At 25.1% G+C, this 27,054-nt stretch overlaps 1 protein-coding gene across 6 annotated transcripts; it reads right to left on the bottom strand.

Moving 5' to 3' along the window:
* Positions 1–1,422: 1,422 nt before the first annotated feature.
* Positions 1,423–26,869, bottom strand: LOC145753102 (uncharacterized). Of its 6 annotated transcripts, XM_082569493.1 has the most exons (50): positions 26,707–26,869; positions 25,606–25,728; positions 22,459–22,584; positions 22,059–22,181; positions 21,647–21,769; positions 21,194–21,316; positions 20,213–20,344; positions 18,985–19,110; positions 18,671–18,793; positions 18,296–18,418; positions 18,047–18,178; positions 17,313–17,438; positions 16,999–17,121; positions 16,624–16,746; positions 16,260–16,382; positions 15,798–15,929; positions 15,371–15,628; positions 15,123–15,218; positions 14,812–14,928; positions 14,502–14,664; positions 14,113–14,231; positions 13,723–13,937; positions 13,413–13,518; positions 10,606–10,757; positions 10,333–10,492; positions 9,941–10,078; positions 9,657–9,818; positions 9,097–9,235; positions 8,943–9,021; positions 8,654–8,830; positions 8,100–8,319; positions 7,898–7,991; positions 7,670–7,792; positions 7,289–7,557; positions 6,900–6,990; positions 6,686–6,792; positions 6,434–6,579; positions 6,194–6,287; positions 5,996–6,072; positions 5,649–5,783; positions 5,442–5,570; positions 4,334–4,476; positions 3,740–3,875; positions 3,569–3,672; positions 3,152–3,291; positions 3,013–3,086; positions 2,806–2,922; positions 2,472–2,612; positions 2,130–2,290; positions 1,423–1,711 (listed from the first exon to the last, which is right to left on the bottom strand). In XM_082569493.1, the coding sequence occupies exons 1-50, from the start codon at positions 26,765–26,767 to the stop codon at positions 1,501–1,503; spliced, it is 6,735 nt and encodes a 2,244-aa protein (XP_082425619.1). In that variant the 5' UTR covers positions 26,768–26,869; the 3' UTR covers positions 1,423–1,500. The 6 variants fall into 6 exon arrangements, with proteins under 6 accessions (XP_082425619.1, XP_082425620.1, XP_082425621.1 ...); XM_082569494.1 differs by lacking the exon at positions 16,260–16,382; XM_082569495.1 differs by lacking the exons at positions 17,313–17,438; positions 18,047–18,178.
* Between the last annotated feature and the right edge of the window lie 185 nt (positions 26,870–27,054).

A 27,054-nucleotide genomic window follows, 5' to 3' on the forward strand; every position in this document is an offset into this window, starting at 1 on the left:
GTCCTAGAACTACCATAAATAAAAAAAATTTTTAATATGTTTTACTGTTTAAAAGTAATTTTATTACAATTTGGTCTTAATTTACCAATTATACCCTACAACTGTAATAGTTTAAAGCGGCACAACTTTTTTAAAGTCTATTAACGGCAAAAAAGCATCTTCGTTTAAAAATAAATTTGTCATTTACATTTGGAAGTAGTAGGCCTCACTAATCGCTAATAACAACCGCGCTTGAAGCCTTTCGAACGTCTCATAAGCTGGAAGGTTTATTTGGTTGTAACAATAAAACAAAACTCATTACATAAATTACTGTTTTTTAACCGAAAACTACATATTACAACAATTATTTCAATGATAAATATATTTTTTTATATTAATCTCAGCTTATGTTAACCTTACTATTTCTTTATTTTTCAAAAAAAGTCTTGACCTAAATTTTATTGAAATGTCGTTAAAATTTTAACACTGGGTATTGTAGTGACGTCAGCTTTCAAGTCTTTTAGATTTTAAGGATTTTATTATTGCTTGTAATTAACCAGTTCAAGGTGTATAATCAATGATGCCACTTTGTTACGTGACGTGGGAAGTATTTTCGGTGTTACGCTATGTCACCGTAGTTGTATCTGTAACTTTGGATTTTGAGTAGTTTACGCGCCCTAAACAAACCTATTACACCTACATTCATTTTCAGTTCTTTAAACACAAAATAATATACTTTTACACTAAACCTGCTTCATAATTTTAACATATGTAAAAATAGGTTTTAATTATTTTGTCGCTAAAATTCATATATTCCCGAGTCGTATTACCTTAACCTTTATAATACAAGTAAAAACAATTGGTGATGCCTACATGGTAGTATCAGGATTCTCTGTGCACACTTGAAACCACTTACCCAATGAAATTGCAAGGATAGGTCTAAGTTAGATTCTTGTATTTATAATACCATAGTAAGATGTTGTGGCCACCTCAATAAAGAAGTTAGTAGCATTTACTTGTCGAAAATTCAAGCCAACAGATATCTTAAAATGTTACATCAAGACACAATATAATTTAATTTTAAATTAGAAAATAAGCTTGTTGGTAACTGGTAAACATATGCGTTTAATTATCAAGGTTGGACGTATTTTCTTAAAAAATTTACCAAAAAAAGGAAAATAAGCATAAAAATTTATAAATTACCCTGTTTACCAAATCATAATTTCTTTCTTGATCCCAAATTGAGAGTTGGTTAATGGCGCATCAATTTTTATAAGTTAATGTAAATAATTACATAATGTTATAAATTTTTAAGTAAAAGACTGATAAAAAATTTTAACAGTTGCATAATGCTAACTAATTAATTTTAGAGTTCAAAAAATACAATTTATGAATAAGTTACAATTCCTTTTCATAATACAGTTGTAAAAACGCGATATGATGAAATATGTACATTGTTATTTATTTACAGGCACTAATCAAATAAATGTATAAACGAAAAATAGTAAAACTTGTAACTTTCTAATTAAAATCAACATACAGGCTAATTGTTTGAATAAATTCACAGACAGCTTCGTAACAAAAACGAAAATGGCCAAATCTATAAACCATTCCAGGCCTGAGGTCGCGTAAATCCTTTACCGACCGAAACACGTCGACCTTGTTCTCATTTTTTAAACGACCAATTAAGTTGGCAATGGCACAAACAGCACCGCTTCTGTCCGAGCCATCCCTTAAACAAAGAATTGTTGTAAATTTTGTTTATTTTTTGTATACTTTTACCCTTGATGTGAGAAGGCCCGCCTCACGGCCGTTAACTAGAATAACATATTCAAATCCAGTCGCGAGATGCAGTGTTGAATATTTTAAAAAAATAGGATGCCGTTTGTTTGGTTAAGGGTTTGGCAGAAATTTGTACAGTTTAGGCGCATTACTTAAAGGCGCAACTACATAGACGCAGTGGAAATTAAACAAATGTTCTTAAAATGTATAGCAAAGTGTTCTAATTAACACACTACACAATGCGTTGAAAAAAAAATTAAAATAAAAAAGATAAAATACATCTAGCTAAAAATTAAAATTGGTACTGTTCTTGTTAATTGTATTCCATTTTTAAATAAACCTTTGTAAATACATTTTGATATACTTACATGCAATGAAACAAAGCAATAAATTTTTTGCCTCGAACTTCAACTGCATTGTCAAAATATTTTCCCACTTTGGACAAAATCTCGACAATGGTTTTTGTATCAGGAGGCGAATTATCACTTATCCAACCAGTATAAACTATTTGTTTGACAGTGTGGCTTTTCTATTATATAAAAAAACTTAACAATTTTTACGTAGGGAAGAAGACACCATAGAAAAAACGCAAGGTTTGAAATATATTACTTAATATTAGGTTAATACAGGAACTTGATAAAATTTGATTAACATTTGAAAAATTACCCTTGTTATTTATTGGTATGGAATTTATCTTGTATATAATTTACCTCTGATGTTTTAAAGTAAACTGCCAATGATCTTTCAGTGTAACCAGAATACTTATTTAAGTTAATACAATGCACGGTGACGTCACCAAAAGAGTTAGTTTCATTTTCGTTTGCCCAATATTTTGGACATGACAAGTCGTCCTTACAAAAATATTAAGACAATTTTAAACACTTATTAGTTTAAGTTAGGCAATGCTTTTTTTCAAGCGTTTAGACCGAAGTGCATTTGGCAGAATTATAAACGAACAATTACACGTAGTTAGTGAGATACAAAACTAGTACACGCATTTTAAAAATGAAAAAACAATGACATACATAATAAAATAAGGCTTACCATAGCTAGCATGACAATGCATTTAATCTCATTATCTGCCACACATCTCCAAAACAAAGGAATATTCGAAGGTAAGGGATCTTGTGCGGTAATATAGTAATACCCAGCATTGTAAGCCTTAATTAAAATAAAAATGTTTTTTTATATTGATCAATCCCTAATGTAAATGATTTAAACTTGATTAAAAACAAATTTATACAAATTTACCGGAATTACAGATGCATTAAGAAATGCTTTTTCATCTTGTTGATTTTTACTCACAAATGCCAAGTTGTGATCATCTAAATTTAATTCATGTTTACCCAATTATTTAAACTGTGTTTTTAAATTTTTTCTTAAAACTTACATGGTAAAATGGTAGAAGTCAGGTAAGCATTTTCTTCATAAGATTTTTTGCCAACTTCTTGTTCAGTAAAAGTCGGAGGAATTAAGTTCAGATTTTCGAATTGTCGATGCATTTCGGAAGTATTTGTTGTGTTATTTACACTAAAAAAATTATAAATTTATTCAACTTTATTAAACAGGTGCAGTAAGATATAAAATAAAGATTAAACTATATACCTAAATTAATTGTGTAATTTTAAATATCGACCTTTTTTTTTAACAAAGTAAATTTTTTAACAAAGTAATATCATTTTTTTAATTAGCGGGTATAAATTTCACAGTTTAAAATATAGCATGTTCAAAACAATTAAAATTAAATTAACATAAAATTAGAACAATCAAAATTTAATAAAAAACAAGTTTAATATTTTAAACTTACTTTTTTAGAGATTCTGCATATCCTAAAAACTGAACACTATTAACATTAGTGTTACCAAATTCAAGAATTTCAGCTAAAAGTTTGTGGATAAAAATATATTCATCCTAGAAAAAACAAATTAAATCAAAATGTTTATATTTAAAAAAAAGTTTGTTAAAATAAAATACTTACTACTCCTTGAATCATTTCAGATTTATTTATTCTCATATCATGAACACATTTCAACACATTAACAACTTCTCCACTTTTTATTTGGTCACTTAAAATATCCAAAGCTATAAAAATTCCAGTTCTACCTAACCCAGTACTAAAAAAACATCATATAAAGTATAAAAATCTTTTTTTAATCTAAGTCAAGTATATTTATTTAAATAAGATTTCCTGTTAACATAAGGTTTTGTAAATGGTAACATTTGAAGGTAGGCACCAAACAGTTAATATTTTAATAATTAATTAACAAGGTTAACTTATGCGTTAAATTTTGAATTTTAAAGTTAAATTTCTATTATTTATGTTGCAGTGTGATATACCATTAAACCTTTTGTTTGTACAAATAAACCAAAAAATAATGTTTTTGTTTTTCACCTATGTTAACACCGTATCAGTTTACTTTTCTGCTTAGTTTAATTTTTAATCAACAGGTTAAAAATCAGATATAATTGGCAGTAATATTTAAAATAGTTGCAGCAAGTTGCAATCAAGGTAAATTAAAATCTTCCAGTGAATCTACTACCACCTTCTAAAAAAATAAACATAGAATATTACCTGCAATGTACCATGATAGGGTTAACATTATTCTTGGCAGTAAACTTGACAATATCATAAAGTTGTAACAATGAAGTTGTAGTTACTGGAATGGGACTGTGTGATTCTGATAGATATTGAAACTGTTGGATCCTAAGAACCTCCTAAAATCGAGAAATAAAAGTTTGTAAAAAAATTATTTAAAATTAAACATAGAAAATAATTTTGTTATTTTCTTCCCTAAAAAAAAATAAATGCTTTCAAAAAGTATATCTTTAGAATGTATAACAAAAGTAACTAGATTTATATAATAAATAATAAAATCATTTGTAAAATAATTCGTTATCGATAAATAAAAGAATGCATAAACATTCCGTAATTAAGACTTTTAAATAAATCGTTAAAAATAGTAATGCTAATATCAAGTTTTAATTACAAGAAACCCCAACAATTTTATGATAACTTAAAATTTTAATAAGCAATTAGAAATTTAATAATAAAAAAAATTAAAACATTTTCCTCTTATTGGTTGTTACATATACATTAGGCAAAACATTTTTTTTAACCAAGTTTTATTTTTTTTATATTAGGATATACACTAGACCAAATTTTAAAGGCGTAAAATTAATCTTTCATTTTTAATAAACAAAAAAAATTAGTTTTTTGATATATTTTTATCTTATTTATAGCATAATACAAACTTGACCAAAATTTAAAAATTTAACACAAATCTTAAAATTTGAATAAACAAACACCTATCGCTTAGTAATAAGCAATATTTAATTACCTAAAAAAATTTAAATTAACAAAATCAAAAGTTATAGCCACTTGAATTATACGAAAACATTTATTAACTTGGAATAAGTAATGATTGATCCATGAAAAATATTTCCTTGTGGCACTATATCGTAATGAACTACATACTGACCTTCATAAGTTTAAATTTACTAGATTAAAATTTATTATTGAGTTATAGAGCTTATAAGACCCTGAATAATAAGATAAATATTAAAGAGAATAACAATATGTTTTTAACGCAAAGACATCGAACCAAAGTAATATTTAGGTTAATAAAATAAATATCTTTAAAATTAAAAAAAATTATTTATAAAATTATTTGTTTTTTTACATTTTCAACTTTCATGACCAAATTTCTGCGCAAATATTCTCCACTTTCAACTTCTTTAACATTTTCAACCAAAATATTTCCAAAAAGTTTTTTGTCATCCCGGTCAGGCCAGTATTTTTCACAAATTTTCTAAAAAAAAATGAATTAAAAAACAGACAAAAACACAAGAATATATGATATCATTAACCATTTTTTTTATATGCATACCAAGCCATTTTTTTCCACCAATGTTAGCATGACGATAACGGTGCAGTGATTATCTTGAATTAATCTCCAGAATTCATTAACATTTGAGAATGTTGGTCCTTGAGCAGCAATGAACTTTTTCTTTTTTGAAAATCCCTAAAAAAGTCAACTAAAGACTAAGCTAATTTTATTTAAACAGCTTAAAAATAAAAAAAAGTTAAATTTTCATTTTAAAAATGCTAGATAAAAAATTTAATTTTAAAATAAGTTCTTCAAAATTTAATTATTTTTTCTAACTTTAGAATTGAAATACTACTACAAAATTGACAAAAAACAACAAAAAATAGATTAAATTTAATTATCCTTACATCCACAAATGAAAAGTTAAATGAACTATCTTGCGTATCATTCAAAGACTTTTCCAAACCAAGTTTTGTTGCTTGAACTTAAAACAAATTTAAATACCAACAATTTAACAAAATATAAATAAGTTATTTATATACTACAAATTTGAAAATATTTATTAGTATTAATAAATTTATAAAATATTTTCTTGTTTTACGTACCATGTAAAGTGTTTGCATATATAGATTTTGAACTATGTGGTTGAAGATTTGTTTGAGAAGTTGAAGGGGTTGTTCCAATGTTTGGCAACTTGTTCTAGAAAACAACAAATATTGTTAAAAAAGGATCAAAAAAGTAATAGTATGTATAATCAAAAATATTATTTAAGTTTTTATTTATTTAAAATACTACATTTTTTAAAAAAAATATATTGAACATATAAAGTTTGATAAAAAGTGTACATGAAATTCTTCCCGAAATATTAGGTTATTTTTATCAGACTTGTACTGGTAAAGAGATAGAAAATTTCCAGTCAAGATATTAAACTTGGAAAATAAACCAGTGGAAATGTTAACATAATTCATTTCAATAACTTGTCCGCTGTGATCTATAAAAATTGAAATTGTTTATAAAAATTTGATTAACAAGAAATATATTTTAACAAAAATTTTGTATATTTAAAAAAAAAAAAATTATTGTAATGTTTAAACTACCTGCTGGGCTATGTAGTGATTGGTTAACAATTGAAGATGGATCATCAATAAGTTTGTGTTCACTTGGTGTATTAATTTTTCGACTTTGAACTACAGGGTGAACCTGTCTGTAAAATATATTAAATTAAATTTAAAATTTAATTTACTTAACAAATTAAAAATTATTTTACATTCAATTTTTATAGTATTTGCAAGGAAAATGTTCTATTATTACCTTTTTTTATATATAACAACACTTGCAATTATAACCAAAACACTGATAACAACAACAATTCCAATAATAAGACCACTATTTGAGCTTTTACCTATAAAAAACAAGTTGCAATACTTAGATATTTTAGTTTGTTTTATACAAAATAAAAATGTTATAAAAAATATTGAGTAAGTAAAAAAACGTAAGCAATTTGGATGTTGGTATCATATATTATTTGTAGTCTTACCAGTAATAACAATTTAATGAAGATTACCAACAATTGATGTTTTAAAAATTACACTTATTTAAAATAAAATATGCAACCGAAACTAATAAATTTAGGTCATTTAATGATATGGCATCTGAGTTCGAAAATTAATTTAGATTAAAGTTGTTTTAAAAAAGTTAACCTGAAATTTGACACAGTGTAAATCGGGGAGACACAGAACTTGCTGAGTAAATTACATTCAGGCTATCAGGATCCGGCGTTGCAGTTAAAATGTAATACTGGTACTCTACATTTGGTTCTAACATTCGGTTTTGACCTTGTATAATTAAACTAGCTGCTCGACGTTTACGTAAAGAGTTTTCAATAGGACAAGTTTCTATTTGATTTCCACTAATATCACAACATGTTAATCTAATATCACCCAACATCAAACTCACAGGCGCAGTTAAACTTAAAATAATTTAATTTAAATTAGTGTAAGGCTTAAATAAGTTTGTTTTAATTATCAGTCTAAATTATATTTTTTTGAAGTTAAACAAAATATTTGATAATATAAAATTACTTGGCGGCAAAGGCAATGTATTTTCTGCCAACAATGCTATCAGTTTGTTGTATAAGATTAATGTCATTTTCTACACTGATATCAGAATTATTTGCCACTTTTTGTACAACAATAAAATAGCAACTACAAACATTAAAAACATATTGTTTAAATTAGGTTGTTTTAGGGTTATAAATTAATTAAAAACAAATAAATTACAAAAATAAAAAATAAACAAATATAAACAACCTGATTAAACCATTTCTTTCACTTGCTGGAATTAAAGAAATTTCAATTTGGTTGTTTGTATTAACTGCAGGTGACAGTGGAATCATGTCAGGTGCTAATAAAAAAGTTAAATTTCACTTACTAAATCTTAAATATGCCAAAGTTAACTTAATATCATAACATTTTTTTACAATTAAAAAGGCAAATAATAATAATTAAATACCAGAAGGTGAAGTCAAACATCCAGTAGTTTTATTTGACCAAACCACATTTTTTTTATTCTCACACGAAAAACTTGCCACAGCACCAACCATAATCTGATATTCAGAGTTGGGTTTCAACAAAGGAATTACAAATTGGTCAGTTGTTGCTTTCAATTGAATAAAGTTCACTTCAGGTTCAAATTTGTTTTGATTTTGTCTTGCAACTGCAGTGTATCTTACCTGCACATTTTATCTTAATTTTACAATAAGACAAACCAATTAAGAAGAAATTTTATAAGTTTGTCACAATCACTTTACATAATTAATATATTTTAGAAGATTGTACTCCTTAAACAAACATCAAACAAAAACTTTTAATTTTTTTAGTTTGATTTAAATTTAAATAGTTGATTTTAACGCAAAAACTTTTAAATCCATTTAAAGTATTAAACTAATTTTAAAAGAATAACATAAAGCTCTACCATGTTTGTGTCTGTTTCTAGAAAACTCAAGAAAACAAAAATTTGATAAAAAATAGCAAGAAAATATAAACATTTATATCAATAAATTTTACCCTGAATGCTTCTATTTCAGTTTGTGTGTTAAAATCCTCCCAACTTACAGAACACATTTCATTATTTTTTCTTATTTGTACGCGATTAGGTGCATTTAAACTATCTCTGGTTGTATTAAAAAGTGTGGATTGCCTTGAAGGAACGATTATGTTGCAACCAACATATAAAGGTATAACCTTAAAAACAAAAAATTATTTTAAAAACTTATATTTTTTTTATTTTTAAACATTTCAAATTACAATTTATTTTCTAGTATTTACAATCAAAGATATAAAAACAAAGAACTACCTGTACTCGATATAATGTTTTTGGCAATAAGTTATCAATATCATATGTTAACTCCCCCCTAGGTATGGTTACATTTTCTCTGTTAAACAAACAAAAAAAATGGTTAAAATAAATGTTTTCTAAATTAAGAAAAAATTAAACAGCATGTACAAACCTGGTATTTTGAGAAGTAAAATATACAAATTGGTAATTAAGTGAGGAAGTTCCTGGTAAAGTGTTCCAAGAAATGGTTGCCCTTTTTCCATCACAAACATCAGTGTTAATTGTGATACTTGGTTGTAATAAAACTCGCACTGAAAATAGTAAACACTTAAAAATACTATTTTAGTAATTCTAGTTTTTGTATATGATATAGTTCTACGTAATGCTAATTTGTTAATAACAGTGAATTATTTTTAGTATGCTTACTATGAGAGAAGGCCTGAACCCGTAAAATAATATTTAATACCCTGATTCAATCGTAAGTTGATCTTATTATTTTAGAATATTAACGAATGTAATTGCGTAACTATAAATCTGAAATTAACCTTTTAAAACCTAAGGTAAAGTTCCCACCATTCACAGCACCTTACAGTTTTCACCATTCACAGGGTGTTACAGCATAAAAGTGACAAAAATTTATTAAATTATGAAGTAAAGCCATTTGTTTTTAGAATTACACCATGCCCTTTATCGAGTTTTGACTAAACTGTTTTTCAATCCAAATACACTTACCATCACATAAAGTTGCAGCAGGTGATGTTTGAGTAGTTGACCAAACACGGGTTCTTTTTGAAACTCGAATGCAACCACCAGGATTGGGCATTCTGGTTGTGTCCGATTGTGACCAATTTTCAAAATATTCAAGTGTCTGAGATGATATCCAATAAGATATTGCTGTTAAAATAGAATAAACACGACTTCAAGACACAAAATATTTGATGGGTAAAGTTGTAAATTATATAAAATATAATCAAACTAATATCACTTGTTTTTGTTTAAAATGAGTCACAACTTACTGACAACTGATTTTCCATTAATTTCAGACAAAACTTTTTGATTTGGAAACACAATTAATGAACCTCCTTTTCCTGCACAATAAGATTTTGCTTCCAAGCAAGTTCTTAAGACACCAGAATATCTCCAAAAAGTTTGATCTTAAATTTATTAAATAAACAAAACATTCAGGAGGTTACTTTCTTGAACCTACATTTTGCGTTAATACTTTGTAGACAAGCACAAAAAACTTTTTAGACAAGTACGAACAAATATGTAATATATAATTTTGTTTATTTAGTAAATATTCTGTTCTAGATTATTTATTAAATTATAAAACCTAAAAACTTATGAAAAATTAACAAAATTTATAAAAATTGCTAATGTAAAGTTTAAAAAAGAAAAAAATATTTACCTATGTTGACCACAAATGGTTGACTTAAAACAGGAGTTGCTGAAAGTGAATTGGAAGCTTGACATCTGTAACTCAACAAACTGACATCCCTGCATGTTGTTCCATAAACAACAAGCTTTAATGAAACTCTGTATGCTGTAATCTGATTGAGAGGACTAACCTGTTTTAAAATTAAAGTGTTAAGTATTACACATTATTTAACATTCCATAATATGTCCTAAGTTTAAAATTTGAATGTAGAATTTACATGTCTAATATTTTTAACTCAAATACCTTAAATTGACTTGTTTGTGGTAAAGGGTCTCCATTAGAGTAAGTCCATTGCAAGTTAGGAAGTGGATTTCCATCAAATAAGCATTCGAAACTGACATTATTGTTTAATGGTAAATCTAAATACTCAGTTGAAGAAACAATTTCAGGAATTCCTAAAAAATAATTAAAAACTAAATTTCAACTTTTAACTACAACAGCAAATAAGGTTATTGTTGATTAAAGTGTTTATATTAACGTCATAATGCATTGTCTTTGTTCCCATAATGCATTTTTCCTAACGTTATACTTTATTAGTTGTGGCTCTAAAAACCTCGTGGCTACTACAAATAAACTTACAAGAATAATCAAGATGTTATGATTATCAACATGGTAGCAGCTAAACTGATTTGAATTTAAGAAGATGGCAGAAGCTAATTTTTGATTACCGCCTATATTAAATGTCAATGATAGTAATTTGTCGGAAGCTTTTAGAAATTGGCGACAGCAGTTAGATGTTTACATGCTGGCAAGTGGAGTTTCAACAAAAGACAAAAAGATACGCGCAGCTATAATTCTACATTGTGCGGGACCTCAGGTAATTGACATTGCTTAACATTTTGAATTTGACGATCCTGAAGATCGAGATGATCCTAATAAAATGTTAAAGGCCATAGAAAACTATTGTACACCTAGACAGAATATGGTGGTACAAACATATCGCTTTTGAAATGTGGCTTACCAAGAATCTTTTGATACCTTTCTAAATGAATTGCGTACAAGAGCAGAAGCATGCAATTTTCAAGATAAAGACAGAATTTTAGAGATAAAATTGTATTTACAGTCACTGGAAAACTGCAAGAATTATTACTTTGCGAAGTGGACTTAAATTTAACGAAAACCGTACAGATATTTCGTGCAAGTGAAATGTCTGTAAAACAAGCAAACGAATTGTCGTCTAGTAGCATGCAATCGCAGTCTCAGCTTGTAAATAGAATTGAAGCAAAATCTAGTGGTAACTATCGAAAAAAGACCCTAGAAGAAATAAACAAAAAAATGATAAGAAAATGCAATTTTTGTGGAACGTCACACAAGCGGGGTAAACTTTCTTGTCCTGCTTGGGGCAAAACTTGTTCAAGGTGTCTGGAAAGAAACCACTTTAGAAAAAAGTGTAAGAAAAAGATACACTCTCTTGAAGCAGCCAGAAACGTAGCCGCAGCTGAACCTGAACAACCAACGAAAACCAAAAAACAGTGGTTGCAACAAGTACATGCAGACCAAGAAAAAGGGCTTATGGCAAAGTTTAAAGTAAATGGTTGTGCGGTGAAATTTCAACTCGATAGCGCTTCTGACGTGAATACGATTTATCAGAGGTATGTGAAAGAAAACCAAGTAGATTTTAATGCTGAGAAATTAGTGATGTGGAATAAATCGGTATTTTACATATTGGTGAAGCTGTACTAGATGTCACAAACATTAAAAATAAGAAAATCTACAAGATTAAATTTTGTGTAGTGGAGAATGATCTTAATTGTCTAATGGGACTAGAATCTATTACAAAAATAAATCTCATAACGGTAAATGACAAAAAGTTTATTGCAAATATAACTGAAGATACAGCACTTGGTGATTTAGGAATGACTAGTTTAACTGTAGATCGTGATGTTTCTCCGAGAGCACTTCCGTGCCGAAGAATTCCTTTTGCTTTACAGGATAATGTAAAACAAGAAATCGATTCAATGGTTGCCAGGGGAATTTTGGAACCAGTGGAACAACCTACAGAATGGGTGAGTCAAATGGCAGTCGTCAAGAAATCAAATGGTAGTTTGCGGATATGCATAGATCCTCAACCACTTAATGTTGCACTCAAAAGAGAACATTTTAAACTACCAACTATCGACGATGTTCTACCTAGCCTAAGACAGGATACAAACACAAGTCCTGCAGAAATAATGTTTGGTAGAGCAACAAGATCAGTAATACCCATGTTTAAAACCAGCTCTGCTAACATAAATTTTAAAAAACGAAAAATGCGACAAGAACAAGTGAAAAATACATATGACAAAATTGCAAGAGATATGGCTGATCTAAGACAAGACCAACGTGTATATTTTCAGCACCCTTCGAAACGTGGATGGGAAAAGGGAAAAATACTAAAATGAATTGCTCCACAGACGTGATTCGTAACCTTGGTGGTGCAATGTACAAACGAAAAAGAGTACACATAAGACCTGATAATGGTACCCGATTTGATTATGATTTTAACGTTCCTGAGTTACACACAATTACAACGCTACAGAGCACAAGTAGTACTACACAAGTTAGTGGTAATACACAAACAACACCTAATAATGTTCGTAATAGTAATGTTGTTAATACCAGACCCCGTAGATCTCATAAAACGCCCCAATATTTGAACGATTATGTAAGATATTAATTGTATTATTATGTGTTATTGTTATGTATATATATATGTATTACGATTTCGTACATTTGTTTCTTTATTAATTTCATTCACATTTCATTCTAATTATCAAAACGTATGACTTAACTCTTAAACTGATATTGGCTAAGTTTAGTGTACTTTATATAAAACATGTAATATTTGATTTTAACTTAGTTATTTTGTTTTGCTAAAAAAAGAGGGATGTTGATTAAAGTGTTTATATTAACGTCATAACGCATGCATTGTCTTTGTTCCCATAATGCATTTTTCCTAACGTTATACTTTATTAGTTGTGGTTCTAAAAACCAAATAAACTTACAAGAATAATCAAGATATTATGATTATTAACAGTTATGCTATTTTATTTGAATTGAAAAAACTTTACCTGTTACAGTTACTGTGATGTTTTGAAAAACTGTTCGTTTTTCTTGTAAAGGACCAACGAGGTTGTAAGCAACACAGCCAACCATACCTTGGTCCTCAAATCTCGCCTTAAAACAATTTAAAACAAATTTTAAAATATAAGATTGTTTGTAAGATTTGAAAAATTACTACGAGTAAATGTGATCGAAATTACCTTACAATTAAACATATGGAAAAGATCATTTATATTTATCACAAAAATTTAGCTTTTTTTTATTTTAAGGACAAATAAAAAAAAAAGTTGTTCAAAAAATAATTGAATTATAACTTACATTAGTTAGAATAAGTCTACTTCTAGCATTGCCACCAGTTTGTATTGTTTGATAAACACTTGAACTACTTAAAGTAGCAATATCTACATTGTTTTTTCTCCAAACTACAGTTGGCAATGGTGTGCCAGTTGATGTACAATCCACAACAACAGTTCTTGGGTTGCTACTTCTTACAATATCAACCTGAGTTTCTGAGATCTGAATACTTGCAGGAACTTTTTACAGAACAAATTTAAGTTATTAACAATTTAGCTTAGATACATTTGAACTTTTAAAAGTTCAAAATATTTTTTAATATTTAATTACAGTAAAATTTTATTTTCTTAACTATTCCTTTTTTTTACCTAAACACACAGCTTAACAATTTTTAATAACATTAAAATCACTTACCATGTACAACAACTTTAACTGTCCTAGTTTGTTGAACATTAACATTAGAGCTTGTAGTCAGAACACAAGTTAACACAAATGTTGCATCTCTTTGAATGTTGTTGATCATGTAAGATAACCTAATAGATACAATGTTTAGATTTTATTAATATAAATTCAAATATTTTGGTGTAATAGACGAAATAATAATTATTTATAGAACTCGCATAATTTAAAGTGAGTAAGGTCATTAAACTTTTAAATCGACATTGAGATAACCTACAATAAAATTCATTTCATTACCCAAATTTTGGATATAATTTTATTTAACAAAGTTTAATATTTAAAAAAGGTAGATTTAACTTTTCAAGTTAAAAATGGATCATTTAATGAAAATATTTTATACATACTGTTGATTTCCTTGAAAAGAACCAAAAGTTCTTAAATCTTGTCCACTAGATTGTAAAGTACATGTAACACTTCCAGCTACAAAAGTATTTACAATAAACTCCAGGTTAACATTGTCGTCTTTTATTGCTGTGATATCGGTTTCTGATAATATTTGCAATTGTTCTACAAAAAGCAACAAGTGTAAAACAATTAAAATTTAAAATATTTTTTTTGTAATTTAGATTTTCTTTTAATAATTAGGGTTTAAATAATGTCATAATGGAGTTTTTATTGTGTTAAAACAAATTCTGGTTTTATAGATTGACTTACGAGTGTCGCAAGTATAACCAAAATAATTTGGTGCGCAACGACAAGTAAATGTGCAACCATCAAGAGTACATGTTCCTCCATTTCGACATGGGTTTGGTTGACAATTATTTCCACTGACTAATGTAATAAATAGTATTTAAAAATTATTTTTGTAAAAAAATGAAAGATTGTAGCAGTTTACAAACCTAAAAATTTTGTATTAAACTAGTAAAGAAAAATAAAAGTAGATTAAACTAAACTATTTACATGCAACTTTACAAAGTTAAGCCAGAAAATAATTTTAATATAAAAAAAAATTGTTTTGAACAAACCTCTCCGCTCACAACTGAAATATCTTGTGGATGAACATGAAACTGAAGTAAAAGATGAAGTTGAGATAGCTGCACAACTTGAACTACCTGAAGGATCTTATTGTAAAAAAAGCATTTAGAGATTAGAAAATTATAGAACAAACTTACAAAAACATAAAATAAATAAAAACTGCAAAAATTACAACAATTTTTAAAAGTTTTAAAATAAATTGGATTTTAATAAACATTACAACTTAATAAAAACTTACTTGGTATAATATTATCTCTATCATTCCACAACCATCTGTTATTTTCTTCCCTTCTACCACCAACATAATAAACATTCCTGGTCAAAGGATAAACACTGTTAATAGTTGATCTTGCAAAAGCCATTTCAGAACTGGTTTTAAACTTGGCTAACACTGAACTTCTACGTAAACATTGTGTTTGAGCATCAGAATAACTTTCTACTGTATAACTTGAAAAATAATAAGAACAAGTACCAGCAGAATTTTGGGTATAAACCTCTGTAAAAATTTTATTTTATTACTTTTACTTGCATGTACATGATATTTAGTTTAGCAGTTAATTATAAGTATAAGAATTGCATAAAACCTTAAAATTTTGTCTTAAAAAAATTAACTAATTAAACCTAAAAACATTAACATTGAGCTATTTTTAAATAGGTAATAATACCTTGACATCCAGAAGTTCCAACTCCATTTCCAGCATACCCAGTATTACATCCACAGGTAAAAGAACCTTGTGTGTTTGTACACCTTGCATTTCTGTTGCAATTATCTCTATTTGTAGCACATTCATCTATGTCTGTAAAACACAAAATAACATGAAATAAGTATTCTTAATTATAGTTGATATAACCAATAAAAATATTGTAACTTTCAATAGCAAAATAAACTACATTAGCATTATTTTTTCATTATTGAAATACATTCGGCAAATATTTTAAACAAAAAGTAAAGAGGCAGAAATAAAATATGTATTATATATAAGTGTGACAATTATCTACTTTTTTTAAATGGTTGTTTATGTCTGTAAAATAATACTTATATTAAAACATTTTAATATTGACACTTAATATTTATATATAGTTTACCCTTAATAGTTAATAACAACAGAAAAATTTAGCATAAGAACCTGAGCATGTTATCCCATTTCCAGTATAACCAGCATTACATCTACAAGTAAAAGAACCAACATTGTTTGTACACCTTGCATTTCTGTTGCAATTATCTCTATTAGTATCACATTCATTTATGTCTGTAAAATACAAAACATGGAAAAAGTTAATACATTTTTAATTGAAAATAACAAATTTAATTTGTATGTTTAACAACAGATGAAAAAAACCGATGATTCACACTTCTTCACTTATTTTAAAATTTTAGGGTTAGGTTTAAAATAAATGTTCACAAAAAAATTTATAAATAACCAACCAGTCTTATAATAATAAATTTAAAATATTCAAAATAAATTAAAAATAATTATGTATTATTTTTACCACTACATGTTCTTCCATTTCCAGTATACCCAGTATTACATCTACAAGTAAAAGAACCTGGTGTGTTTGTACATCTTGCATTTCTGTTGCAATTATCTCTATTTGTAGCACATTCATCTATGTCTGTAAAATACAAAACATAGAAAAAGTTTATACATTCTTAATTGAAAATAACAAATTTAATTTGTATGTTTAACAACGTATTAAAAAAAAGATTATTTTACACTTCTTCACTCATTATCAAAATATTTTTAAATTTAAAGGTTAGGTTTAAAATAAATGTTCACAAAAAAATTAATAAATAATTAACCAGTCTTATAATATTAAATTTAAAATATTTAAAATAAATTTAAAAAAATTATGTTTTATTTTTACCAGTACATGTTCTTCCATTTCCAGTATACCCAGTATTACATCTACAAGTAAAAGAACCAACATTGTTTGTACATCTTGCATTTGTGTGGCAATTATCTGTATTTGTAGCACATTCATCTAGGTCTGTAAAACATAAAACAGATTAAAAGTAAATCCTTTAAATTAAAAAAAATAAATATTTGTATCTACTGTTATTTGGCAAATTTAATATTTTAAATCAAATGTTAAGTTAGTTATAAATATTTAGAAAATATTTAAATACTTGCCATAAAAATGAATAATGATTTTTTGAAAAACATATATTTTATATTTACCAGAACATCTTCTTCCATTTCCAGTATAACCTCTTTTACATGCACAAGAAAATGAACCTAGAGTGTTTGTACATGTAGCTAGAGTATTGTGACAATTATCTGTATTTCTTGAACATTCATTTATATCTGTAAAATAAAAATAATATAGTAAAAAAATTATTAGATTTATAAACACACTTTAGTTATTTTTGTTATTAATTTCTAATTTTAATTTAAAAATAAATAGTTTAGTTTGTTTTACTTACATAGCAATATAACATTAAAATATTTCTACAACAACAAATAAAAACAAAATTTGATTATTATTATATATACACAACAGTAAAAAAATTAGCATCTAAGAATCTATTTTTAATGTACCAAGAGATCAAATAGTGATTAAAAAAGTATAAAAGTGCAACTTGATAATTAGCAATTATTTAAAATAAAAAATAATGTTTTTGTTGTTTTGTTTTATTCAAGTTTATACACCAAGTTTATGTTTTAATTAATTTAACATTAACAAAACTTAAACAAAAATAGAATCGAGTAATAATATTCATCCAACTAATATTATACTAAATAAAACAGATATTATTTTTGATACTCCTAATATTTTAAATTCAATTAAGCATTTAAATTTTGTGCTTTTATGATTTTTAATTACAAAATAAGATTACTTTTATAGGACCATAAAGTTTGAGCGTTTGTTGAAGACTGTAAAGTACAAGTGATCCGAAAAATGTTAATAATACCTTGACATCCAGAAGTTCCAACTCCATTTCCAGTATAGCCACTATTACATCTACATGTAAAAGAACCAACATTGTTTGTACATCTTGCATTTCTGTTGCAATTATCTCTATTTGAAACACATTCATCTATGTCTGTAAAATACAAAACACAAATTTAAAAAGAAGTATTCTGAACTATATTAAAAATAATTTAACAGTAAGATATAATCATATAAAATATTAAATTGCAGAAAAATTTGGCATAAGAACCTGAGCATGTTACCCCATTTCCAGTATAACCAGCATTACATCTACAAGTAAAAGAACCTGGTGTGTTTGTACATCTTGCATTTCTGTTGCAATTATCTCTATTTGTAGCACATTCATCTATGTCTGTAAAATACAAAACATAGAAAAAATTTATACATTCTTAATTGAAAATAACAAATTTAATTTGTATGTTTAACAACGTATTAAAAAAAAGTTTATTTTACACTTCTTCACTCATTATCAAAATATTTTTAAATTTAAAGGTTAGGTTTAAAATAAATGTTCACAAAAAAATTAATAAATAATTAACCAGTCTTATAATATTAAATTTAAAATATTTAAAATAAATTTAAAAAAATTATGTTTTATTTTTACCAGTACATATTCTTCCATTTCCAGTATACCCAGTATTACATCTACAAGTAAAAGAACCAACATTGTTTGTACATCTTGCATTTGTGTGGCAATTATCTGTATTTGTAGCACATTCATCTAGGTCTGTAAAACATAAAACAGATTAAAAGTAAATCCTTTAAATTAAAAAAAATAAATATTTGTATCTACTGTTATTTGGCAAATTTAATATTTTAAATCAAATGTTAAGTTAGTTATAAATATTTAGAAAATATTTAAATACTTGCCATAAAAATGAATAATGATTTTTTGAAAAACATATATTTTATATTTACCAGAACATCTTCTTCCATTTCCAGTATAACCTCTTTTACATGCACAAGAAAATGAACCTAGAGTGTTTGTACATGTAGCTAGAGTATTATGACAAGTATCTGTACTTCTAAAACATTCATCTATATCTGTTAAAAAAATTGTAAAATAAGTTTATGTTTAACAATTTTTAAAACAATTTTGAAATTTTATAAACTTTTTTTATTGATTTAATAATATATAATTGTTTTGATTTTTAAATAACATTAAAACACTAACAAAATTTCGTTTAATAAAAAGTTAAAACGAATAAAAAAATACAATAAATAATTTTTTTACATAAAAGCATATACAAATCAAAAAAAATTTAAAACCAAATGTTAATTTTTGATATTTAAATCATCAAAATAATAACATTAGAAAACAAAAAAAGTTTATACAAATATTTATTCTTTTAGTAAAATAAATGATAGGGACTTTCCCTATTTACAATATTTTACTTCAAATTCCGATATCTCAAAAACTACCTGACCAATTTTCAAAATAATGGTATCCTTGTGCAAGTGGAAATAATTCCGACATAGAAAATTAAAAAAAATATGCGATCACACTATCTCTTCAGGAAGTATTTAGAAATCAAAAAGTTATATTAGCGATTTGTTTACCACAAAACCTATGGAAGCGAATCAAAACACATTATTTTTTTGTATTCTAAGGATAAATATTCTTTACAAAATAAAAATATTAATCAAGCTATTTTACGCTATCTTTTATTTTTTTTAATAAAAGTTTTAAAAACTCATAAAATTACCTTGCGTTAGTATCGGTAAAGGTGTTAAAATTAAAAATATTGTCAGCAATATTATGTCCATCTTACGACGTTTGTTCTTACCAAATAAAACTCAATTGTTAGTATTTAGTAAATGTAAAAATTAAATAAAAATTGTTGTAAAAATTACTCAATTTTTTTATTACTATAAAACCTACAAAAATAAAATCGTAATTTTTGTTTAATATTTTTTAATAAATAAGTTAGCCAACTTGCGACTTTTTGATACTTTAAACCTTCTTAAATGCAAAAAAGTCCTAGAACTACCATAAATAAAAAATTTTTTTAATATGTTATTACTGTTTAGAAATAATTTTATTACAGTTTGGTCTTAATTTACCAATTATACCCTACAACTGTAATAGTTAACTAATTAAACCTAAAACATTAACATTAAGCTATTTTTAAATAGGTAATAATACCTTGACATCCAGAAGTTCCAACTCCATTTCCAGCATACCCAGTATTACATCTACAGGTAAAAGAACCTTGTGTGTTTGTACACCTTGCATTTGTGTTGCAATTATTTCTATTTGTAGCACATTCATCTATGTCTGTAAAACACAAAATAACATGAAATAAGTATTCTTAATTATAGTTGATATAACCAATAAAAATATTGTAACTTTCAATAGCAAAATAAACTACATTAGCATTATTTTTTCATTATTGAAATATATTCGGCAAATATTTTAAACAAAAAGTAAAGAGGCAGAAATAAAATATGTATTATATATAAGTGTGACAATTATCTACTTTTTTTAAATGGTTGTTTATGTCTGTAAAATAATACTTATATTAAAACATTTCAATATTGACACTTAATATTTATATATAAAGTTATTATATTCTTAAATATGATAAAATAACAAATTTAATTTGAATGTTTAACAACAGATGAATACTGAAAAACCAGATTATTTATTTCTTATTAGCTTATTCAAATGAAATATAAATAACATGCATTAATTAAACAACAAAACATATAAGGTTGCATGCACTAATTAAACTATGTTTAAGTCCTAGCAAGCACAAACTATATTGAATTAATTGTTAAACACAAATCACAAAAGAGAACCTAATAGAGAAAGGGAAAAATCACTGATCCAAATAGAAGAAAACTACAATACAATACATAAACAAAGGCATAACTTAACATTAAGTTACTACAAGAAAAACTTACAATCCACAAAAGACAACACAAAGTTAACATACAAAATATGTTCTTAACAAATACAAACTAATTATTCACACTTCTTTACTAATTATCCAAATATTTTAAAATTTCAAGGTTAGGTTTAAAATAAATGTTCACAAAATATTCAATAAATTACCAACCAGTCTTACAATATTAAATTTAAAATATTTAAAATAAATTTAAAATAATTATGTATTATTTTTACCAGTACATGTTCTTCCATTTCCAGTATACCCAGTATTACATCTACAAGTAAAAGAACCAACATTGTTTGTACATCTTGCATTTGTGTTGCAATTATCTCTATTTGTAGCACATTCATCTATGTCTGTAAAACACAACATAACATGAAATAAGTATTCTTAATTATAGTTGATATAACCAATAAAAATATTGTAACTTTCAATAGCAAAATACATTACATTAGCATTATTTTTTCATTATTGAAATATATTCGGCAAATATTTTAAACAAAAAGTAAAAAGGCAGAAATAAAATATGTATTATATATAAGTGTGGCAATTATCTACTTTTTTTAAATGGTTGTTTATGTCTGTAAAATAATACTTATATTAAAACATTTCAATATTGACACTTAATATTTATATATAGTTTACCCTTAATAGTTAATAACAACAGAAAAATTTGGCATAAGAACCTGAGCATGTTACCCCATTTCCAGTATAACCAGCATTACATCTACAAGTAAAAGAACCTGGTGTGTTTGTACATCTTGCATTTCTGTTGCAATTATCTCTATTTGTAATACATTCATCTATGTCTGTAAAACATAAAACAGATTTAAAATTAGTATTCTAAATTATATTTAAAAATAATCAGACATCAAGATATAAACATTTAAAATATTAAATTGATTTTTTATTTTAAAAGCAATTTATAGACATTTTTATAAAATTGAGTTTTTAGAAGAAATAATTTTTTACCCAAAATTAAATATTTTGGTAAGTTTTTTTTTAAATCTTTTATATACAATTAAAAAAACTAAATAGTGGTACTATTTTTAATGTTATAGTTTGTAAAATAAATAATAACCTAAACCTTTTATTTACCAAAACATGTTCTTCCATTTCTAGTATACCCAGTCATACATTTACAAGTAAAAGAACCTGGTGTGTTTATACAAACTGCATTTGTGTTGCAAATATCTGTATTTAAATCACATTCATCTATGTCTGTAAAATACAAAACACAAATTTAAAAATAAGTATTCGAAACTATATTAAAAATAATTTAACAGTAAGATATAAACATTAAAAATATTAAATTGATATTTTAAGAATTTTTAAGTCAATTTTATAAAATTGATTTTAAAAGAAATTAATTTTTATCTAAAATTAAAAATTTTGTTAACTTTTTCTTAAAACTTACTGTAGACAACTAAAAAAACTTAGTAATAGTAATATTCTTTCAAATATAGTTTGTAAAATAATACTTAAACTTTATATTTACCAAAACATTTTCTTCCATTACCAACATAACCTCTATTACATGCACAAGTAAAAGAACCTTGCATGTTTGTACATGTTGCTAGAGTATCATGACAATTATCTGTATTTGTTCTACATTCATCTATATCTGTTAAATAACCAAAACAACAAACTAAATAAATTTATGTTTAACAATTTTTAAAACAATTTTTAAATTTTATAAACTTTTATTTTTTTTATTGATTTAATAATATTTAATTGTCTTGTTTTTTAAATGACATCAAAACACTAACCAGATTTCGTTTAATAAAAAGTTAAAACTAAAAAAAAATTTAGCAAACAATTTTCTTACAAAAAAACAAGTACAAACTAGATTTATTTGATAAATAAAATATGGTTCGAAAATATTTGATTATTTTTAACATAATTTTTTATAAATAAAAAAAGATATGCATAAACATTAACTAAGAATATCACAAACCTTTGATTTTTAATAAACAAACAAGCATTTATATATATAATACTAACAAAAACTAATATTTAACCCAGTTTTAAGTTGGTGATATTAGGATATAAATTATAGTAAATTTTAAATTCTTAAAATTGATTTTTATTAAATAAACAAGCATTTAAATATGATAAATAAATGATAATTATTTTTCTAATATGTTTTTTAATTACTTATATTATAAAATACATCATACCAAATTTTTAATGCTTAATGTCGAACTTTAATTTTTAATGAACCAACCAGCATTTAAATATCAAAAACAAACAAGAATTATTTTTTAATTTATTTTCGAATTATAAATATTATAAGATAAAACCGACCAAAATTTAAAAACCTAATAACAATCTTTAAATTTAAATAAACAAACACCTATTAATTAGTAATTAGTGACAAAAATTAAATTCGTTTTTGAGTTACTAATATCATGATATACAATTGACAAAAATTAAAAAAATTAATAACAACCTTTAAATTTTAATAAACAAACACCTATTATTAAGTAATTAGTGATAAAAATTAAAATTTTAATTTATTTTTGAGTTACTAATATCATAATATACAATTGACCAAGATTTAAAAAATTAATAACAACCTTTAAATTTTAATAAACAAACACCTATTAATTAGTAATTAGTGATAATTAAATGTCGTAAATAGGAGGTTTGCGATTCGTTGGGATAATAACAAACATACTAAAAATTTAGAACTTTTAGTTTTAAAGAACAAAAGTTATCGTCTTTCAAAATTCTGACTAGAAAGAATAAAAACAATAACTAGATTTATTTGATAAATAAAATATGGTTCGAAATCGTTTGATTCTTTTTTATAAATATAATTTATTTAGTAGGTTTATTAATTAAATTATAAATTTAAATATGAACTTTTTTATATTTAAACCTAATTTTAACAAACGAACACGCATTCATTGATATTGTAATAGAAAAGTAAACTAAATTTAAAAGCAAAATACCGATCTTAATTTTTTAGTAATCAAACGAGTATTAAAATATAATAATAACAAAACAATTAAAAAAAAAATTTTACACATTTTTGACTTATACTTTAACATTTTACTTAAATTTTCAACCAATATTTTTTACTTTAATAGACAGCGAAAAGGACGATTTTTGACGGCGACCAGAACGCTATTAAATTATTCAAGCGTTAAACTCACACTGATTCGTTATTTTATAAAAAAACTAAAATAATGATTAAACGATATTTAGCTAGAGTTAAATCTTCATTTTAAATAGCAACATACAAAATAATAATACCAACAACATATTAAAATTTCAGAAAATGTAATCTTTAAATTTTAATAATAAAATATATTAATTAGTAATTAGTGATAATTAAATGTCGTAAATAGGAGGTTTGCGATTCGTTGGGATAATAACAAACATACTAAAAATTTAGAACTTTTAGTTTTAAAGAACAAAAGTTATCGTCTTTCAAAATTCTGACTAGAAAGAATAAAAACAATAATAATAATAATAAATACACTGACAATAACAATATGTTTCGAAATCTAAGATTTCGAACCATAATAACTAGATTTATTTGATAAATAAAACATGGTTCGAAATTATTTGATTATTTTTAACATAAAATTTTATAAATAAAAAATATATCCATAAACATTAACTAAGAATATTACATACCTTTGATTTTTGATTAACAAACCAGCATTTAATATAACAAACAAACAAGAATTATTTTTTAATTATCTTCAAATTTTAAATATAATAAGATATAACCGACCAAAATTTAAAAACCTAATATCAATCTTTAAATTTGAATAAACAAACACCCATTAATTAGTAATTAGTGATGAAAATTTTAATTCATTTTTGAGTTAGTAATATCATGATATACAATTGACCAAGATTTAAAAAGTTAATAACAACCTTTAAATTTTAATAAACAAACACCTATTAATTAGTAATTAAGGATAAAAATTAAAATTTTAATTCGTTTTTGAGTTACTAATATCATGATATACAATTGACCAAAATTTAAAAAGTTAATAACAACCTTTAAATTATAATAAAAAAACACCTATTAATTAGTAATTAGTGATAAAAATTAAAATTTTAATTCATTTTTGAGTTACCAATATCATAATATACAATTGACCAAGATTTAAAAAATTAATAACAACCTTTAAATTTTAATAAGTAAACACTTATTAATTAGTAATTAGTGATAATTAAATGTTGTAAATAGGAGAATGAAAACAAAATCTGATAATAAACAACATACTAAAATTTCAGATTTTTAAATTCTAAGGAACTAAAAAGATATCTTCTTTCAAAATTGGGACTAGAAAGAATAAAAATAATAATAATAAGTATAATGACAATAACAATATGTTTCGAAATCTAAGATTTCGAACCATAATAAAATAAATTTTAACTAAAGTTTAATTTTTTAATTAAACCTTTTAATGATATTTAACCTTTTGATGATATTTAACCTTTTAATGATATTTAACCTTTTAATGATATTTAAGCTTTTAATGATAATTAACTGAAATTTAACATTTTTTATTGTCTAAAAATAACGCTGAATATACTTTATAATAAGATTTATTCAGTAAAGGCACTAAAATATATTTATTCTCAATAATAACTAAAATAAAAAACATTTTATAAGCACCTGAGCATTTTACCCCATTTCCAGTATAACCACTTATACATGTACAGGCAAAAGAACCTGGTGTGTTTGTACAAACTGCATTAGGGTGACAACCACCTCTATTCGTATCACATTCATTCACATCTGTAAAACAAAATGGTAAAATGCTTTAAATTATGTTTCCCGAGGATTATTTAAATTACGTTTCCAGAAGATTATTTAAATAACTTTTATTTATTTATACAAAACTGTTTTGCTTTTACTAATAGCATAAGAAAACCATAAAATGCAAATAATTTTTTTTAAAGAGATGGTGTGGTCGCAAAGTTTATTTTCTAGTTAAATATTTTCCAACTTGCACGGGGATAGCATTATTTTTAAAATCAATTAAGTAGTTTTCGAGATATCGAGATTTGCAGTTAAAATATTGTAAATAGGGAATGTCCCTACACTCGCAAGTCACGTGACACACGATGTCATCGTCGTAAGTTCATACGCTGGCAGACATAGGAAAATGACTGGTAAACTTTTAAAGTTAACAGCATACCCTTAAAAAGTTTTTTAATACAGCCTACCCAAATAAAAATACTTAAAAAGTAACAACTGTCTTATATAATACGGCTAAAATTAGCTTTTTTGTACTAAGTTTGTTTTCTGCAAAAAAAAAATAAAAAAAAGTGCAACAAACCGCTCAGAAACGGCAAAATAAGGTTATTTTTCTATGTCTGCCACTATATGAACTTACGATGATGACGTTGTGCGTCACCTGACTCGCGAGCATAAGGACTTTCCCTATTTACAATATTTTACTTCAAATCCCAATATCTCAAAAACTACCTGATCAATTTTCAAAATAATGGTATCCTTGTGCAAGTGGAAATAATTCCGACATAGAAAATAAAAAAAAATATGCGACCACACTATCTCTTCAGGAAGTATTTAGAAATCAAAAAGTTATATTAGCGATTTGTTTACCACAAAACCTATGGAAGCGAATCAAAACACATTATTTTTTTGTATTCTAAGGATAAATATTCTTTAAAAAATAAAAATATTAATCAAGCTATTTTACGCTATCTTTTATTTTTTTTAATTAAAAGTTTTAAAAACTCATAAAATTACCTTGCGTTAGTATCGGTAAAGGTGTTAAAATTAAAAATATTGTCAGCAATATTATGTCCATCTTACGACGTTTGTTCTTACCAAATAAAACTCAATTGTTAGTATTTAGTAAATGTAAAAATTAAATAAAAATTGTTGTAAAAATTACTCAATTTTTTTATTACTATAAAACCTACAAAAATAAAATCGTAATTTTTGTTTAATATTTTTTAATAAATAAGTTAGCCAACTTGCGACTTTTTGATACTTTAAACCTTCTTAAATGCAAAAAAGTCCTAGAACTACCATAAATAAAAAAAATTTTTAATATGTTATTACTGTTTAGAAATAATTTTATTACAGTTTGGT

The sequence above is a fragment of the Corella eumyota genome, chromosome 5 (genome assembly GCF_963082875.1).
Source record: "Corella eumyota chromosome 5, kaCorEumy4.1, whole genome shotgun sequence".
Classification (NCBI taxonomy): domain Eukaryota; kingdom Metazoa; phylum Chordata; class Ascidiacea; order Phlebobranchia; family Corellidae; genus Corella; species Corella eumyota.

Bases quoted from the DNA above. Each gene is read 5' to 3' on its own strand.
- LOC145753102 (XM_082569493.1), bottom strand. From the start codon at position 26,767: ATGGACATAATATTGCTGACAATATTTTTAATTTTAACACCTTTACCG. The intron at 7,558-7,669 runs GTAATTTTATAT...AATTATTTTAAG, and splicing joins TACATTGCCTTTGCCGCCAA to TTTAACTGCGCCTGTGAGTT. The intron at 3,673-3,739 runs GTAAGTATTTTA...TGTTTTTTCTAG, and splicing joins CTGAAATGATTCAAGGAGTA to GATGAATATATTTTTATCCA.